This window comes from Chaetodon auriga, chromosome 7 (genome assembly GCF_051107435.1).
Source record: "Chaetodon auriga isolate fChaAug3 chromosome 7, fChaAug3.hap1, whole genome shotgun sequence".
NCBI lineage: Eukaryota > Metazoa > Chordata > Actinopteri > Chaetodontiformes > Chaetodontidae > Chaetodon > Chaetodon auriga.
The window spans coordinates 22,568,354-22,589,412 of NC_135080.1; the positions used below are offsets into that span (position 1 = coordinate 22,568,354).

Below are 21,059 nucleotides of genomic sequence, written 5' to 3' on the forward strand. Positions count from 1 at the left end.
CTTGCATGATTTTAAAATTTTATTATCAATTCAAATAGAAATAATTTACAGTAAAAAGCCCACAAGCCCATATACACAAGAGAGGATGGTGACATACCAGGCACAGACTTACCAAATAAAACACACAAAAAAAAACATAGTGTATGACTTTATGTCAGGAACCAGGACAAACTTTGATGCTGGTGATATAAGATAAGTAAGTCACTAAAACTGGCAAACAATTTAGCCATCTCATCATCGTCTGGTGATGTGGTTTAATGTCTGTGGTTTTACCTTAAATTGACCAGAACTGAAAAGGACAATGGACAGTGGATCATTTTGGTCTTTGGTTCTAAGAGACCAAGGACACTACACCAAACTACATATTTGAGTACAATTTAAGACAGACAGGCAGATGACCTGTAGCATCAAGGCTCAATTGAAAACCAGGACATAACATACTTTATACATGGTCCTGGATGCATCTTAGACCACTGACCGAGTGGGATGCCCCCAAATTGTAAAATTACACAGTATTTCTCTCCGCTCTAACCATTCTGTTGCTCTAAATAAACCCCACAGGGTGAGAAAGTCAATGTGATCAGTCTCACTAAAATTGCCATGCAGCCTAAAAACCCTGTTGATATTAACATTTGTGAGTGTGCGTTCGCGCACGTGTTTATGAGTGTGTGGACACATGTATGTGTGTGTGCGTGTATATGTGCATGTGGCCCATTATGAGCTTGTGGAGAGGTCATTTGGCTGTTGACTCCCAGTCTCTGCCGGGAGCGGCTGTATAATTGCTACTCTAATTAGTCTCTTTTGCCAGCCGCTAATTCATAGTCACCTTCAAGTACTTCTCCCATACACACAAACACACACACACACACATAGCCATGAATATAGTACCTGTATGCATAGACACTTTCTCTCACACACAGACACACACACATTTAGCAGAAACTGTTCCTCTGCTATCACTTCCTTTTAATTGTTTTTTCTATTTTTGTAATTATAGGCTTTCAGACACCCAATTTTGGATGCTCACAACAACTGACATGATAATGGTTTCCATGTTGACTCTGAGCTGATGATGATGATGTATGGCAATTATGTGTCAGCAAACAGCACTTTTGCTAATGAATCTGGAGACTAGGTATATTCATGTCAGATGAACACAGGGCTGGATTAGAGCCTTAGATTTAATGAAAGTCTCCCAACATTCTTTGAGCTCTTCGACAACAATTTGCAACATTATGTCTAATTTTATTCAATTTATAGCACCACATCAGCATATTGACTTAAATTTTAAGACCTCAAAATTCCTTCAATTTGTTTTTCTCCCAGTTTAAAGTGTCTCATTTGCTATAAGAGAGAAGACAAAAGAAGAAAGGCAATCAATGTTAAAAGCACTGACCATCAACTGATGACCTGTGGGCTACATCCAGCCTGTCAAAGCTGCTCATCTGACCCACAGAATATTCATGAATTCAGAAAATTTAGTTTGCCAACCTTTGGCTGTAAGACAAAATATCTAAAATTCATACTTCACCCATTCAACAGAATCAGAATATTCTCCAACTCCATCCTCTCCACTCTGTGGACCACAGTCAAACTGCTGGGCTCCCGGGCTGGTCACTCCCTGGAGCTGACAGCAGCGCACTGACCAGATGCAGGATGTTCCTCTGGAGAATCATCAGGCTTGTGTATTAGATGCAGGAGGCATTGCATGGGTTTAAGAGGAGTTTTGAGATGAGATAAGGGCTCATTCTGTGGGTTTTCTCTTGAGCACTGACTACCTCCTTGATGGAGGTCAGAGAGCATTTTCTAGTTAAGTATCTACTTATCATTATTTTCCATTTTTTTAAAGGTCGGTTTACACTGATATACGCTAATAAAAATAACATTAATTAAAAAAAACATTGAATAATATTTTTCATTTTTTCCGGCCCCCACAATGTCTTCTTACAAAAATTCTGGCCCTTTGAGAAATGTTGCTGATGACCCTTGGTCTAAAGTTTTAGTTGTTTGACTTTTGTGAATTGCTTTGGAAAGATTCAAAAGAATTAAACATTGATAAAAAGCGGAAATGTGCAGCTCAGGATAATCATTCAGTGCACGTTTTATAAACCAAATATTGATAGAGTGATTTGAACCTGATTTGAACAGTGCCTCGGTCAAGGACGATGGCAAAGTGAATCCGTACCTCCTCCTATTCTTGCTTCTTGTTTGGCAGTAAAACTAGAGCACCTCAAGAAAACACACGTAAAAGAAGGGAGGACACACAACTCTCTGAGAGGCAGCTAACCACTGAGCTAGATATACATACATGTTTTAATTCTGTTTTTCGTTTTAGATTTTGGATAGGTCTACTGCTTTCCCATGGGCTAGCATCATTACTCTAATGTTCCTAACAAACAATAAAGTCATTGAATTGACTCGAATTGAACAAAATGTCTTCTTACAGTGATGTCCTTCTAGCTCTCATTTGATTTTGAGGTTCTTCTGGTACCATACCATCCAATCCCCCAGCCAATCCAATCCCTTTATTTTACACTTCTGCTTTCACTTTGCATCTACAGTAACTTTCTCATTCCTTCCCTGGCTCCTCCTCCCCACCCCTCCTTAAAGTCACCTTCTTTCCACTGCTCATCAATCTCTGTTCAGGTTCCTTCCTCCAGCAGGCCCTATACACTCTCTTCCCCCCGTTACTCCCTCCCCCCACCTCTATTACTTCCTCTTTCTTCCATCTTTCCCCCTCTCTCTCATCAGCCCTGTTCCCCATTTGCACCCTACAGGCTAAGAATAACCTGATGTTTGTAGGCATCTTTGCTGCTTTTGTCTGGTTATTTCCTCTCATGACTTAAAGTTCATGGGGTACACCAGTACAATCTAATAGCCCCTCAATAAATTCTATCTCTGTGAAGCTTGCCATGTTCATATTCAATATTTAGTTTTGAAGCAGTGTTTTTTTATGATGACAACAGTGTTATTTGTACATTTGAGAACTCCCCAAAGGCACTCAATGATATTGAGGTCAGGAGACTGTGATGGCCACTCCATAACCTTCATTTTTTCTGCTGTAGCCCCTGAAGGGTCAGCTTGGCCTTGTGTTTTGGATCATTGTCTTGTTGAAAAGTCAAAGTGCATCCCATGTGCAGCTTCCAGGCTGATGAATGCAAAACTGTCCGGGAGTATTTTCTGATAACATGCTGAATTCATATTCCCATCAGTCTGACTGAATTCCCTGTGCTGCTCACACACTCCAAAAACATCAGAGATCCACCGTCATGCTTCACAGTAGGGGTGGTGTACTTTTCATCAGAGACCTTGTTGACTCCTCTCCAAACATAAAATTTATGGTTGTGACCATAATGTTCAATTTTGGTCTCATCACTCCAAAAGACTTTGTTCCAGAAGTTTTGAGGCTTGTCTCGGTGCTGTTTGGCATATTTGCTTTGTGATGTTGGTGCAGGAACAGCTTTTTCTGGCAACTTGACTGTGCTGCCCATTTTTGTTCAAGTACCTCCTTCCCCTGCATCTTGAAACAGCCGGGCCTTTTTTTTTTTTTTTTTTTTTTTTTGCAAGCAGAAGTTGCTTGTGGGTTTTTCTGTCCATCCTGACCAATTTTCCTGGCAGTTGTGGCTGAAATCTTTGTTGCTCTACTTGACCATGCCTTGGTATCAACAGAACCTCTAATTTTCCACTTCTTATCAGAATTTGGGCACTTCTCATTGGTACTTTCAAATCTCTTCCTTTTATCTTGTTCCTGATTTGTAAAGTTCAACTGCCTTTTCTTACAGATCCTTTGACAGTTGTTTTTTTTCTCCGTGGCTCAGTATCCAACAAAGTCAGCGCAGCCCCTGAACCTGAATCCCAGAACTGTACTTCTTCATATACAGCTGTTGTTCTCATGGTTTTCAGCCACACTTGTTAATGGCTACATGTGGCTGTACTTAAACATTTGCAATGTTCTCCCTCTTAGCTTAATGTTAACACAAAGTACAGCTGAGGTCAGTGAAAATGTCATTAGTTTTGTAGGTATTTGGTCATAAACCAATACAATCAGAAAATCACCAAAGTCAGTAGAACACATCCAGATAGACAGACCAAGTGACTGACTGACATTGCCATCCTTAGAGCCATATGAATAAAGGTCAGGGTGTGCTTGAAAAGAACTGGTTCATACCGAGAGCTGTGTTACCACATCTGAAAGTGCTACTACCTGTTAAAAATCATCATTCTCAAAGACAGAGCGAAAAGCCTGCCATCATGCAGGGAGTAAGACAAGAAGATACTAATATGGATAATGATGCATCATTTTTGACATTTTCTACTTGAAGGCATTCATGGCTTTGCAACTCACTCTAGACACAAAACGTGACGGAAGCAAATGTGTATACAGTGAAAAAGAGACCTTGACAGAGAAATCCTACATTCTTTCTCACCTTCGCACATCTGCTTCCTAGTAGCTGCATGAAGTGGGCCTGAATTGAAGCAGACTGACACTTAAAGTTTATCAAGCTAGACTGTCCATGCTGTTCACCACCATTCTTCCTGAGAGGACAAGGCAGAATGTCGTTACAGCGCCACATAGGATTTTTGGTTGATGTTCAAGTTGGATGATTGGGTACACACTGAGTCTGACTTTGACACGGGGGACTGAGGTTTGCATCACACTACCCCACAGATATGAAAGCAGTATTGATCTTCTCATCTAACTCACGGCAAGAAAGCAAAGAAGATTATTTTCTAACTATTTCAAACTATTTCTTAATGATTTACCACTTTCCTCCGTTGTTCCTGAGTAGACACATCTTGCAGTTTAATAAATGTTGTAGCTACAACTCTTCCTCACTTTTCCTTGTCTTCCCCTCCCACTTTCTTCTTAAAGTCTTTTCTTATATCATTTATTTCCCTCTACCTCCTCTCTTCCTTCCTCTTACTTTCATCTCCACCCTCCCTCTTTCCTTCGCCTTCATCTCTCTGCCCTGCCACCCCCAAATCTCAGATCACTTCATCTCTCCTCATTCTTCTACCTTTTCTATCTCATTCCTCCATCTCTTGTTTGATGTTAGAAGGTTGGGTTGGGTGACAGATCTCTTAAAGACTTTCAACTCCAAAGGTCTTGAGGCAACAACTCCCGCAGTTAGGTTCTAATGGAGAGACAGGCAAAGAAGAAAAGAGACCAAATAAACTGCAGCGAGAAAAAGAGACTGAGAGGGGGGCAGATAGCAATTTTGTTTTCTTCTCGCCATTGAGTGCCCCAAGAGATGATGGAAGATCTTTGATGTGTGATGTTTCCGTTCTCTCTCTCTCTCTCTCTCTCACACACACACACATTCTCTCTTTTCTTTGTCCTCTGGTTGTTTCACATCCTCCCTCTCCTTTGTTTGTGTGGTTATTTATTTCACTCATTCTTTCCGTCTGTCAATTTGCATCAGGCAGAGACACAGGAAAGTGGAGGGATTGGGGAATACAAAAGTTTTTGCTTTGCTTTCATAAGCAAGACAAGCCAGAGCTGCTCTCCCAAACTTTAAATTTGCCTTTGAAGTTTTTGAAGTTGACACTTAATGGTGCTGGATTGATGTCTGTGCCTTCATGTATGTGTGACTCTTTGTGGGTAGGTGTTATTACAACTGGTATATCCTTGTGGAATCGCTGTCTCGGTCTTTCTCACACAAACAGGCATTTCCGTATACACGTGCGCACACTCACAGTGGCCTGTGACTTCCTTCAGTGGTCTATAGCTTTGAGCTGCTCCCATAGTGGATGGTTCTCTGTGTTATTTCCAGTCCTGAGGTTTTGTGATGGACACGAATTCCACCCCCTGCACACAAACACACACACAGCAAGTGCACACACTTCAGAGTTTTTTCCGTCGGCGTCCAGCTGCCATCTTGCCATGCATAGCAGTGCACCTGTTCTCTCACAAGCTCTAATCAGTTTTCTGACAAGATGCCGAACTTTTGTGCCATCTCCAGAAACTGGACTACATTTGACTGCAGTCTGAAAGTTTCAACATGACACTTTGATTGTTTAAGTGAAATTCTTCATCATCTTTGGGTGCTGTTTAGACTTGTGGAGGAACAGCAGTTTATCTTGTTCGCACAAGATCCATATCTTGCACACTAGATAATACAGAGGTCCCAAGGTCCTGAAGGATGATATTTGTTTATCTTGGGTACTAAATAATAACTCCTGTGCGTACAAATACTATCTTGTTCCATATCTTGAATGTCTGTCTGAGTAGAGGCCATTTTAGGACATCTCAAACCCACTTCTGCATATTAAAACTGAGCTTAACAATTAATTTTATCACTTACCATTTTTAACAGGTTTGTCATCCTTGCAGGATGTAATTGACCCTTGTTTCAAATGCCGTTTCAGCCGAGCAATATGTTTACAAAGCTTTTTTATTTCAAAATCAACTGATTTTAAATATTTCAGCAAACTATTAGCTGTCAGAAGCTTAACACTAATGTATCCACATTGCTCTTCAAATACCCATGTCAGTCCAACCCAAGTCACAAGCTCTTCCTCAGCTTTACAAAGTGGTATCGATGTGCGGCTACATAATTCCCTCACTCCTATCCCTGAGACAGATCTCCAGCTGACATCCCAACCCAGTCGAGGCAACCTCCTCTTGGGCAAGAGCGCCTTTGCATCTCCCCTTTGAAGCCTGCAAGATCAAGTCATCCACTAGGCCCTCACATCCCATATGGATCCAGGCTCCCTTTGAAATACCGAACAGCAAAAAAAACAGGAAAGAAGCAGTAGAGCATGGGAGGAGACTGCCTGCACGTGTAAATGTCAGAGGGATTAGTGTCTGTGCACGCGAATATACAAAACTACTTTTACACTTGGTACATGAGTAATGAGATGTAACCTGATTGAGATTCTGTTGATAAAGCAACAGACACACTAAAGATTAAGAGCACAAGCCAGTTCAATTTGTATCCTGGAGATACACTGAAATCATATCTAGAAAACACAGTGCATAGGAATTGTAGGTGTGGGGCTACCTTGCACAGTGCGTTTCTGCATGTCCTAACATCCTAACTTACAAATCAAAGTCAATCCATCAGCATGCGTCACATCTGCACCACCATCAAATCCACAATCAGATTATCCCCCCATTGATTCTGAGCACCGACTCAGCACATCGACATGCTGCATATGTGTTAAGCAGCTGTGCAGAATGATCACCAATAGACCAGATGTTGTATCTCGCACCTCAATAACAGCGAAAATGAACCAGATTGATTAGAACTCCCATCTGCTGTGCAAGCACAGTGTTAATAAGCAGGCTGTGGAGCACTCTTCATTAGAGAGGGAGGTGATCCAAGGCTAAGTGTTCAAAGGCTGTCCCAGGTTATATCAGAGGAGCTGAGAGGAAGAGGTGAAGCACAGCCCACTGACTGTTGGCACTGCTGAGTCCTAAAGCAGAGGAAGAGGAGGGAGAGACAGATGTACTCAGAGACAGACAGGCACAAGTGGGCTTGTGTAATCAATTAAATTGCACAGCAAGGCAGGGTAAATGGTCAAGCATGCTAAAGAGTGGCGCAGTCAAGCGTTTTTCAGAAGAGGTTAAACAGGTAATGTGCTAATGCATTTCAGTGGGTGTTAAGCACCAGAGAAACCATTCTGTTTTGAAACTTCACAAGCCAAGAACTAGCATAAAAAATGCAGCTGTTTTTTCCTAATAAATCACGAGGTGGATCTGTAATAGAAAAAACATCCCTCCTAAGTGAAGCAACGTACTATATCATAGATGCCCCCAACATTTGTTTTACTGATACCACTTTGCTTGATTTCAGTTAGACTGATAAAAAAAAACACTATCTATCATACCTCAAAGCGGCCTGGCAAAAAAAAGTTTACAAGTACCCCTTTAACAAATTTCTATGATAAAAGAGAGGGACTAAAGCAGTAACAGAGCAGTCCATCTACTGGTGGAGTGTGTGTGTGTGTGTGTGTGTGTGTGTGTGTGTGTGTGTGTGTGTGTGTGTGTGTGTGCGCGCGCGTGTGTGTGTGTGTGTGTGTGTGCATGTGGTGTGATTTGCAGCATGTGTGTGTAAGGGTGAAGGATTTGAGTTTGTCATCTTGTTTCAAGTGAGAAATTCAGATAGAAAAAGGGACAGTGCTGCATCAGAGAATAATCCAGAGACCCTGTACAAGCCAATTTATTCAACAACCCCCCATACACACATCATCTCACCATCTAACACTCCAAAAGGGAGGCCAGTTGCAGCACCCTCAGTGATTTAATGTGTCAGTCAATGAAAGGTTAGATGAGAAGATCGTTATCATTTTTATGTAAGTGTGCTAAATATGAAGCTATTGCCGGCAGCTGGTTATCTTAACTTAGCATAAAGACAGCGGAACAGCTGGCCTGGCTCTGTTGAAAGATAAAAAAAAAAAAAAAAAAGATCTGCCTATGAACCGCTCTAATATCTCATTTGTTTAATCTGGACAAAAACCAAAGTGTAAAAACATTTTTGTCAATTTTCTGGCCAGCTGCAGACAAGGCAAAAGGAAGACACTTGTTCATCAGTAGGCTTTAGAGAAGCTGGTAGACATCTGACAGAGCCATACTGGCTGTTTTTCCCTCTCCCGTCTTTATGCTAAACGAGGCTAACTGTCTTCTGGCTGAAGAAGAAGAAAACATCGTCAACTTTATCAATCCCTCTGGGGGAAATTCAGTTTTTTGGTGTTATTTTACACACAAAGGCCTGAAACTAACACTTGCTTAAACAGAACTGATACACATATATTCATGTAAGTCAGAGGGAGGGGGTTCAGCAGTACCCTGGAGGTGAACTGGCACCTCTCCAGCTACTCTCTGGCTACCAGTGTATTTAGCATTAACTTCCAATCTAACTCTTGAGAAGAAAGCATGTAGATGTATTTCCCACTGTGTCAGACTATTGTTTTAAAGAGGATAACCAGAGCCGCTTACTGTTCCATTACGCGAGATGAGGATCACGTCTATTTATGACACACTCTCCTCTTCTCTCTCTGACAGATCTGTGACAAGGAGTGGCATTACTACGTCATCAATGTAGAGTTCCCAGTGGTGACTCTCTATGTGGACGGAGTGACCTACGACCCCTACCTGGTGACCGATGACTGGCCTATCCACCCCTCACAGATCGATGTGCAGCTCACAGTCGGTGCCTGCTGGCAAGGTGAGGGGGCAGAGCTGAGCGTTGACGATGATGATGATGATGATGATGATGATGATGATAATGAGATAGTGAAAACCCTGCCGCTGAAAGAAAAGTTTAATATAAGTCAAAGTCAAATTGGGTATATTGGGTGTGCTGCTGATTGAATATAACTCAAATACAGCATGTGAGCAAGTTCAAGAACATGAATAATATTTTCTGAAGTGTTTTTACAAAGAGACTCTGAGTGTGGAACATGTTCTGTGGCCTTGAATGAACACCGTAATTAGGAAAAGCACTTAGTCTGCCTTTGACAAATGATTGAACCTGAAGTCCGAATGAAGGCATACTATTAAACTGTCCTCTAAACTGATAGCTGCCACTAATTGCACAAGGGTAGAAGAAAGGGCACTTTTTCACACTGTAGAGAATACCATTGATTTGAAAGCCTAAATGAGACTGCTCAGTGATGCTTGGCCTCAGATAAGGAGTCAAGATATCTTTTCGTTCGGGAGCAGGAGCAGGTCACTTAGTGTCGCTTTCATCTGCAACAGTGACCCCCCCCCCCCCCCACTCCCCCTCCTCCTTCCCCTCCCATTTCTTTCATCGAACACTGCAAGCCTTAAGGAGGATTAAAAGGGCCTTGAATAAAAAAGGGAGTTCAGAGACTATTTCAGCTTTTCTAGTTGGGAACTAAACCTCACTAAAGAGTTGTAAGGGTGATACTGAACCCTTAACATAAGCTATCAGCCACAATAGATTGCCTTTTCAAAGCACTGAGCTTTAAGTGTTCAGCACATTGATTGCGAACGCGTTGCAAAGATGAGCTTATTTATTGTCTAACTGGCTCCCGAATCTTCAGCTCTTAATGTGTTGTTAGAACAGTGGTAGAAAGAAAATGAGCATTTGCAGAACCGCAGAAGTGGATGTATCTCAGCTCTCTGTTGCACAGCTCAGTGGCATTACAGAGAAACTGTTGAATGATTATTTTAAAGTTCAGACAGGACAACATTATAGTGTGCAAATGGATGACGGAGTAAATTAAACAAAAAGATTTGTCAGCTTAAAACAGTGTGGCTGCAGGCAACAGTGATATTTTCCAATGTTTAATTAAATTTCATGATATAATTTCATGGTTCATAACATTTCACTGGTAATTTAGTATTGTCTACGGGAAAGTTATTCTGTCCTGACCACAGCAAATGAATATGATTTCAAATTATTATATTTTAGACATTTATCCAAAGAAACCATTCTACTGTGGTGTGGCAAGGGTTTCAGTCTGTAAAATATGTAATGAAACCTGCCTCTAACTTTCATTAGGAGCAGCAAACCCATGAATCACATCGGCGAGTTTCATTGTCTAAAGGCGGTCTACATCAAAATACTTTGTCAGAGGCCATTTAAAGGTCATTTTTAACTTTTTTTTTTGTCAAATATTATAAGATGTTAAGGTTGTGAATATCAGTAAAAAGTATGGGCTCTTGAGAGCGCTGATCCTCAATGATCAGTATAGTCTGATGTAACATATACATACAAGCTGTCGGCTGAAGGAAATGATATTGATAATGACAACGATGAAGTTTACTGTGAGCACTGAGTTGTTGTAAATGTCAAATTATACTTTGCACGTTCTGCATAACCATGAAGGTAAGTGTCACCTTCTACTTTGGTGAGTGCAGGTAATAAATAAATCAGGCAGTAAAAAGGAGCTAAAACAGTGGTGTGTTCTCCTGCTCCATGTATTTTAGCAGTACTGCAGGAATGAGTAACTCAAACATAGTAACCACACATCAGTATCGTTTCCTAAATACTACATAAATACAAAAATTACAGGCTTTGAATTCTTTTAGATCTCTTGACTGCTTTTAAGACAGTTGACCGTTCCATCCTTTTGGACCATCTTAAGCATGTTGTTGGCATTCAGGGACATCCTACATCCAAGACCAATCAGCCTCTGTTGTTGTTGATATTGTGTCCTGTTCCTCTGCATCTGTTTGCTGTGGAGTACCACAAGGCTCCATATTAGGCCATTTATAATATATGTTATATAATATAATATAATATTTATATAATATAAACGACAGCCAGCTGTACCTCCGCTGAAACCTGTGATTCATGCACTTTTGACTCCCTTTTAATTGCACATAGTATGTAAAATACTGGAAGGCAAAAAGTTTCCTTCAGATAAACCAGAACAAAACGGAGGTCCTAATCTTCAGCCCAGCAGACAGCAGCAACCACAATCAATGCCCTCGGGCCTTTGTCATCAAATGTAAAGCAAAAAAAACTTATTATAGTATTATCTTTAACTGTGGTTTAAAATTTGATAAATGAATCAACTCAGTTGTCAGCACTATCTTCTACCATCTTAGAGCACTTGCTTAATTAAAATCATTCCTTTCAGCGAAAGATGTGGAGACTGTAGTTCATGCCTTTTTTTACTCTCGCCATGACTGCTGAAATTGTCTCTATGCAGAAATCAGTCAATCAGCCCTATCTTGCCTGCAGTTGGTTCAAAATGCAGCAATGAGACTCCTCACTGCTACCAGGAAGAGGGACCATATCTCCTCTACACTGGCCTCTCTTTGCTGGTTCCCTGTGAAGTACAGAAAGAAGAATCAGAGTCCTGCATTACACACTGCATTATCATAACTTTAACCAGTGATAAAGACATATAAAGAACTGCTCTATCATATTATAGCAGATTAAAAATTCTAGATTTCAGAACTTGAATAATAAACATCAATAATATCCTATGGCAGGACTTTGTCAGCTTTAATTCAAGTGACAGCACTGTATAGGCTTATTAGCAATTGCATAATAGTATATCATACTTAACTTACAGTATATAAGTACTATAATATACTACTATAATACTTATAGTATATAAGTTAAGTATAAGAGAAAAAAGAAATCATAATGATTTTATTTTCCACACAACACAAATTTTATTTAAAGCAGACAATTATCCCATCACATCAAAACAGTGGCCAGTGGTACAATACTGGGAAAATTTCCCAGGACAAGAAAGAATGTGAAGTCCACCATTTCTAATAGTTAAGAAACCTTCTTGTATGTTGCCAGGCATGATTCTAAACATTTCTGAAGAGTTTTATAAAGCCTTATAAATGCATTATAATGTCTTACTCATGTGCTTATAATGCATTATTAACATGACCTTCATAGAAAGTGTCATGGCATGATCAATCCATCCTACGCTGACAGGTGGAGAGATGTTCTTGATTCTGCACCCTTTTTGCTCTAAACATACCTTTGCTCATTGTGACCAAAAAGTTCGACTATTAGATGTTCTTTTCCAAACTTGTGACACTGAATGTTGTGGTGAGGACACAGGAAAGGTTTTCTTCTGATGACTCTTCCATGAAGGTCATATTTGTGCAGGTGTGGCTGCACAGTGGAACAGTGTACCACCACCCCAGAATCTGCTAAATCTTCATGCAGGTCTTTCGCAGTCAAATGGGGGGTTTTGATTTGACTTTCTAGTGATCAAACAAGCAGTTCTCTCTGAAAGTTTTCCTGGTCTTCCAGTCCTCAGCTTGACCTTGTCTGAGAGCTCAAAATACAAGAATGGACATGCAGTAGGAGACAGTAGTACATGCATACATACATGTACTAATACTTTATGAACACTACAGGTAAACTACAACTTTGCATTGCTCATTAACATGCATGAGATATCCTTTTTGGTCTGACTCCCAACAACAACAAAGCAGTGGACTCTCCAGCAGTCTAGAATGCATTTGTACATTTTCATTCTCTCCTGTTTTCTAATAGAAGGGTCACCCCCACTCATCCTTCTTCGTTTACCTCTGAGAAATGCTCGGAGGTAATGCTGTAAATGCTGGCTGTGCAGTTTTCATACAGTTAAGCCTATATTTACCCTCTGACCTGGCAGACTGTGTTCATGTTCAAAAGTGTGGAATAGGCAGGCAGCAGAGAGCAACACACTCATCTCACCTCATTCTTCTTTTTCCTGGACTGTGTAATCAAAAACTGCTGCTCTGCCTCCCTGACTTCCCCGATGATTACACACATGCACAAATTGAAACATAAATATCTGTGTATATATGGTATAATGAATAAATACAGGCACACAGGCACTGATATATATGCAATAAATCACACAGTAAGTAAGAGACTCACACTTACACTAAAGTAATGATCCTATTTCCAGTTCAGCCAAGCCTCTCCAGCCTCATCTGTTGCTCTTTTGGAAATGACGCAAATGAAAGTGAGTGAAGGAAAGTGAAGATCTATAGAGCATGGAGGGCTGCATAGAGCAGGCAAAGAGAGCTGACACTACGTAAAAACCAGTCTCTGTAAAGTGGAATGATCAGCGGTTTTATCACCCATATCATTCCCGCTCTGCAGCGTCTCAGTAATCCCCTCTCTTTTTTACCCTCTGTCTGGGACCCTTAATGGTTTCTCTGGCCACGGCCTAAATTGATAACATCTGTCAGACAGGGTGTATAGGTAGACATCTAGTGAGAGGGCAGGAAAAGGGGAAGAAAATACTAACTGACTTAAGGAGGGACAGGAGCTGAAGCATGAAGAAAGAGGAAAGAATTGGTTTAGCATAGTTTGGTATATGTGACCTTGAATGTGATCTTGTGGTTTTATAGGTTAGGCTCTGCTTCCCTGGTACCTGGCAGGGTATCAGCAAGTACTTAGGCAGGAGATGACTTTAAATATGCAAAGCTGCTATGGTTATTGTTATGAACTTCAACAAGAGTTAGAATGGCAGATTGCTGACAAGATACATGAATGTGGGGCTCTCATACCACACAGAGAATCGTGAATACATGAATTCATTGATAAACAGACTGAACAACATAAACGATAACCACAAGATGAATATTGATCAGGTACGTAATTTTTAGCTGGCACCAATCAATTTTGCATGCTAAAATAAACACGCAAGTCACTGTAGGTAGCTAATTAGGCTAACGTTTTCTCCATGGGTTGATTAAAAATGTAATGTCGAGCTGCTACAAGAATCTTGAAAACGGAGTCGTAAATATGCACTTGATGGCTACATACATTACATCGTCTCAAAAGATTTGAAAGGTTTAAGCTGTATTCCCCAAGCAAAAAAAAAAAAAATCAGTATCCTCAGTTGATTAACCCTTTAGAACAGTACAAGTAGCCTTGTGTAGAATGAGGAAGCAAGTCCTGGTATACCATACTACTCACAGGTAGCCTTTGTGTCAAAGGAGCTGTAAGCGTGCCCAAAGCTCGGCTGGACCATTGTGGTTCCACCAATAAACAAAAGGGAGAAAAAAATGGAACGTCAATTCAAGTGAAAGATAGAAAACTAAATGTGTTAAGTCAAACAGTCTGTTTTCTGCTTGCCTCTCAAAAATTCTCACAGTAATTTGGGAGCAGGTGCTTCAGGGCACACAGTTCCACACAAGCATGCTGAGGGAGCTAGACCTACATTCATGGAATTCAAAAACAGTGAGTGAGCAACAAAGAGAAAGTGATGACAGAAAGACACAGGTAAGGGGAGAGTTCAGGTGTGGGAATTACAGCTGCCCCCATATTTCTACCTGGCTGGCCTCACCAGACTCTTACCTGGTAAAGATAAACCAGTAGGCTGATATGGTCCCTGCGGAAGATCACACAGCCAGTAGGACTGTGTTGTCTGTTTCAAAGACAAAAAGCTCTATCCAACTGACCATCATGCACAATGTAGCTGCAGTTTAACAACTGTAATGATGTCCTAAGCTCAAAATTTGCAGTTGCTGCAGTCCATTTTCCTACTCCAAGAGGTGGGGCATTTCAGATCCAGGATACTTCACGTAGGGCAGTGATAAATGTGCCCACACCATCAGACAGGATATTAGGAGTCACGCTTGGCATTCTCTGATGAAGGGAAGCCAAGGTGTTTTGTATTGAGGATTCCCCCAACTCCAGTTACTGTAAAATTTTACAGAGTGCTTTTTCAGCCACTGATTACCTGGTTCAAAGACAAAGTTTTTCTCTTCAAACAACCACTGAAATGGACATCACTGGGTACACTGAAAGTGAACAAGAGTTGCAAGGCTTGCCAAGCAGCAAATCCAGTTGGGCAATGGGGATTGAAAGTGCTCCTTAGTCCGTGTCCACCTTTGTGGATATCAGTGCTTCAGTCAGCATAATCTTCAGAGTTAAAGCTTGAAGATTTACCCTCATAAAACTATAAAGGTTTTGCAGGAAAGGCAAAGGTCTAGTGCTCTGACATGTACATATATACCTTTGATCTCCAACCTGTCTATTGTCTTTTCCAATGGATGGTGGTTTGATAAAGATCAAAATAATCAATATATTAGGAGCAATCGTGGTTGGTATAGACAAAGCATGGCCAGGGAGAGTTCTCAGGACTCTTGCAACAGTCAGCATTGTGTCTGATGTGCACAGTAGCCTCTTTTGTGTGCAAGCTAGTACCTTTGTAAGGCGTCTGTCCCAAAGTGGCACATTTCTTCATTCGGATCTCCAGTAAAGTGAGGCACGAATGGATGAAACACTTCCGTCTGACTCCTTACATTGTTGAGGCATGATGTAGACTTGCAGACCTGATGTGACAATTTTCTCTGCCACATCTGTTACCCACAGGTACTCAAGTGCCTACCCACTACCTCTCAAGATAAGCAATAGCTAGATATCTATCTGCTGCAGATTCACAGTATGACCATGTAATTTGCCAGCTGGTGGAGCCTACCTACTATTAAGAGTATTATTGGATGGTTTGGGTGACCCTTTTGAATCTAGAGAAGGCTGCAGTGTCTGGTGTCAGTCTCTGGTCTGGAGTGTGACTGCTCTCTCCCTCTATGCTGGTGATTGTTGGGGTTGAAGACAGTGAGATGACTGTCCACTTCCCTAATTTGCTGTATCTACTGGTGAACTAGTTGCTCAAAAATAGGCTAAAGTAGTGTAGCAAATGGTAGATTTTCTTTAGTACATGGTAAACAGGCAAGTATGCACAGGATAATAATCTCAGATATTCAACACACAGTAACTGGCACTCTATGGAAAATTATGTAGAAATAATGACTCCATACACACATTGCCGACAGCGAAAGGTAAGTATGAAAAGAATACAAAAAGCCACTCTTTGCTGCTTGTCTCCAACAATTACTTCGGAGTCAAGTGAAGTCAGTTTTATTTATAAAGCTCAATCACAAATCACACTTTGCCTCTGAGGGCTTTACAATCTGGAGATCATACCACACATCATTAAACCCTCAATTCAGATTAGGAAAAACTCCTCAAGATTTCTAATAAATACTAGATGAAGGGACTGTTGTATACTTTTGGTGCTTTGGTGGATTACTGGCAGAGATTGAGAAAAGCAGAAAAAAGGGAAGAGGAAGTGAGGAAATAAAAGGAAGGAAAGGAATGGAAAGGTGAAGTTTTGATATCCAGAGCTCGTAACCTTTCCGATAATGAGTGGTTTGGAGACTGCTCTTGCTGGTATTGGCCTTTCAAAGGACATACTTTAAATGTGTTGACTTTTTCCCTTACCTTTATTTAGCCTGGATGGGCTGGCTGAGTAACACTTGCACTTTTACAGCAGCACTCGTTCAGTCACAGAATGGTGACACCAAACATGCATCTTGAGGCCAATTATACCCATAATTTGGCCGTCAAGGCTGAATTAAAGAGTGAACAAGGTCACTGTTTAATGATCTTCTAGTGTGTAATGGACTAATATACACTACATACCAGTAGAGACAAACATGACACCAAGATGATTACTGTGCAGCAGATTAACCCTAACCCATAAACGTCTAATTATATAAAGATTTTATATAATGGGTAGGTTAGACTTTTTTTTTTTTTTTTTACTGTGCAAAAAGACAAAAGCAAGCACTGCTTAAAAGCAGTGGTATCACCATAAACGTCAAATTATTTTGTGCTTTAAATTCCAGGAAAGAACTGTGAACTATTTGATCTAATGAGCTATTTCACTGTATGCGTGTCTGTGGTTGTGTGTGTAGGTGGGGAGGTGACAAAGCCGCGATTCACTCAGTACTTTCGGGGCAGCCTATCTGGACTGACCATCCGACCAGGCAAGATCGAGAGTCAGAAAGTGATTTCCTGTCTGCAAGCCTGCAAAGAGGGACTGGACATCAACTCCCTCGAGAGTCTTGATAAGAGCATAAAGGTATTCATGCACCCACACATACACACAGAGTGACACAGGGCTATTTTAGAGAGGAGATGTAGACTTGGTTTGCAGTGACAAGTCTGACTTTAGTCAACAGTAGATTCAGGTTTAAGCCAGTGGACAAATCCAACTCAAGGTTAGAACAATACAGATCAGACACTGTGAAAAGGACATTTAAAGAGACAGTCGTGACGCTCTCAGTCACACTGCGTGGGTGTTTACATGCACACACACAGAAGCACACAATTACCTTGCAGTCACATAGATGCACACGTCTGTACACACATACACATACAGCAAAAACAAACACACAAGTCTTATTTGTTTTTCATGATCTAGCACTCAGCATGTCTCAGAATAGACCAGAACAGGGCGAGTATCTCCAGCCTTCAAAACATTGTCATTATACTTAAAACTGTTAGACTACCACTAAGCAATTTTTTGCATTTCCTTCACAAAGTTTCACTTCTGCACATAGTTTTATAACATTCACTTACTATGTTGTACCAGAAATGGGTTGTATATTCTAAATTCATCTTAAAGTAACAGCTTGTCATTTGGGAGAAATGCTTTTTGGCTGTCTTGCTGAGAGTTACATAAGAAGGTCGATACCGCTGTCATATCTGTCCATTAAACATGAAACTGTAGCCTGGAGGGAGTTAGCATAAAGACCGCAAATAGAGCCCTGCACATACACCCCCACAAAGCCACAAATTTGACATTTTGAGCTTTGCAGGCCAGACTAGGTGTTTCCCTGCTTCCAGGCCTTATGCTAAAGTAGCTAACCAGCTGCTGCCCATAGCTTCATAGTGGTGGAGGAAGTATTATATATGCTTTACTAAAGTAAAAGCACTTATGCCACACTGTAAAAATACTCTGTTACAAGTAAAAGTCCTACATTGAAAATGTTACTTAAGTAAAAGTGTGTAAGTATAATCAGGAAAATGTAGTTAAAGTATTGAATTTAAAGGTACTCAATGCAGAAAAATGTCCCTGTGACTGTTACTTATTATATCATTAGGTTATTATTACTCATGTATTAATGTAAGAACAGGATTTTATTGATAAAAGATCATTGAGGTGGAGCTCATTTTCATTTTGCTCATTTTGTATATCAAAAATGAATGAAATCATTAGCAAAATAGTTATCATTTAATTGTCTGTTAACTGACTAATCAATAATTAATTTTCAGCCGTACATTTTCATATGTTCTGTGTGCAGAAATGTTCATTTGTAAAGTCACCAGTAAATAAGATCAATGCAATTAAGTCAGAAGCACAATAATCCCTTCTAAGATGGAGTGGAGTAGAAGTGGAAAGTAGCATGAAAAGGAATGATTGAAGTATAAGTACTTGAAATGTATACTTAAGTACAGTACTTGAGTAAATGTACTTAGCTACACTCCACCACTGTTTATTTATCATTCAAGCATAAGACCAGTTCCTTAAATTGGATTCGTGGTAGCAGTAAAAGCTGCTCCTGACTATACTGAGTGTTCATCCAACACGCGCCTTCCTCTGGCATGTGCACACACACAAAAAGACACGTTTTGAAAACACAACAAAAATTGCCACAGCTAAATCACGAGTTTGCTTCCTTGAAACCCCTCAGATACCTTCTCCACCCTCCACCCCCCTTTCACCACCACAGCTAATCCATCTCCCTGCACTGTGGAAGATAGAGGGCAGACAAGATGGATAGGGGTTTGTGTAGACTCCAAGCTGCCCACCTACCCACCAACCCACCCACCATCCCTCGGTTCCCTAAGCTCTTTTTCTATCCGTCTGTCTTCAGTCTTCTTCTCTCCCTCACTCCCGCTGCTCTTTCCATAAAGCTCTTTGTGCTGTGGTGCAGCAAAGAGATCCTTGCCAGCCTTTTCAGAAGACAAGGTGGGATGAGGAGAGAAGAGGAGGAGAGGAGGACAACCTCTCTAGGGCCAGCGTAGTTTATCTTTTGAGAGCTATTTCATTTTCTTCTTTGCCGCACACTCGCCCGGCTCCCATAAGTCCATGGGAGGCTTAAGGACAGCATTTAGCCGAGCAGGTGGAGGGCTGGCACAGCACAATCAGAGGAGAATGACAGGGAGGGAAGAGATGGAGGGAGGTAGAGGCAGATAGACGGCCAGTATAGCGACAGAGAACAGAACATGAGGAGACAGCAAGAGAAGGGAAGGTGAGAGGGGGAAAATGACAGGAGGGAGTGAGTGTATGGGGAGTCCCGTGGAGTGCTGAAGTACTGTCACCCTGCTGCTGAGAGCCAGTTTTAGGAAATGGGAGACACTCAGTGCAGCTCTGGCAGGAGACCACTAAACCCTATTTAAAGGAAGAAGGGCCTCAAATCCCTACCATCAAACCCTGCAGGAGAACACACCTCTGTCAAACTGTACTTATGAGCCGACTCCACTTACGATTTTCTAGCCTGTTCACTTAAAGAGCCATGACAGTGTTTTCTTCATGTTTTAGGCCAGTGATCTTGACCATTTTTATTTCCTTAAAAGCCACACTTGCCACTTTCTGCATTTCCTGTTGATGGTGTTCATGCTTGACAACGTTGACTCACATGTGTATGTGCTCACAAAGAGGGCTTTCACTTCTTCTACAAGTGATTCCAAAGTGGAAAAATCTGCTTCAGACAGCAAACTCCACAAGTGGCAAATACCTGCTCTGAGTTCAACCTCAAGTGTGTCATTTGCCGGCAACTCTAATGTTGCTATTTCACTTTCCAGAGCAGCACGATTAGAAGGGCAGAGGACACAGCCGCACGGAGGGGAGGATTCAGTAAGGCTGAAAATCTCCTTGTGCTCACTCACATCACTGAATCTGCATTCAGATTCTCCCCTCAGATCTTCCAAAACATCAACAAATCCTCTGTGGATGACATGCTGCTAACCTGCTGTCTGCCTTCTAGTCCCCTCTCCGGCATCTTCATATTGATTTCTGGTTGCTGTGTGCTCCCAGTCTTCATTTTCCTCATTAGCCACACCACGTTGTTTCTGTCCACCTGGTTTGCGACAAGCTTTGTTTGATAAGAAATTGTTCATTTTACATTATGCTGACTAGCTGAGAGTCTGCACTAGCCAAACAAACGCTACTACACAAATGTGCAATATACACATATATATTTCTAACTTTTTTTTAATCACCCCAAATTATCCTACACCAGTGTTTACCAGTCCAGCACTACCTCAAATATGGTGTTCCAGAGAGAACGCATGCTTCGTTGAGTTAGTGTAGGGGTTTGAAATTTGCTGCTTGCTGCATGCTTTGGAAGGAGTACGGACCTTTTAGCTATTGCAGTGACACAGCTGAAGTGAATAAATTTACGTTTATTGCTAGACGGCAACCTCTAGTGGCCGGAGTAATTATTACATGAGCAATGGAGCAAGTCAGGTGGCATAGTATAAAGAGCAAGAAAGTCCACATTTGGTAGTATTTTTGGTGCCTAAGCCTAAACAAACTGTTACCATGAGAAGGAAGGTCAAATATAACAGAGATGCACCATCCAGGTATGAGGATGTGTTGATCTTCACCTCTTATCAACATGAAATGTAGGTGTTTTTGTGATACTTTTCCTGTATGACACATTAAAGGTGCACCAGGCTGTGGCCGTCAGGGTTTGAAAGTTTAAAGAACTTAGACGTAAACAAGACAAAGGAAAACTTACTACGCATTCAGCTGCCCTGGCCCTAAAAAGCCTTGCTGTGTCAGCTATTTGTTTTTTTGTGTGTTTACACCTC

At 41.1% G+C, this 21,059-nt stretch overlaps 1 protein-coding gene across 1 annotated transcript in view; it reads left to right on the forward strand.

Moving 5' to 3' along the window:
* The window catches only part of LOC143323751 (calsyntenin-2-like), a 233,376-nt gene that overhangs the window by 193,287 nt on the left and 19,030 nt on the right, over window positions 1-21,059 (forward strand). Inside the window, exons 9-10 of the mRNA XM_076735796.1 lie at window positions 9,008-9,170; window positions 17,153-17,319. Coding sequence (XP_076591911.1) covers window positions 9,008-9,170; window positions 17,153-17,319 — 330 coding nt within the window. The remainder of the gene's footprint in view (window positions 1-9,007; window positions 9,171-17,152; window positions 17,320-21,059) is intronic.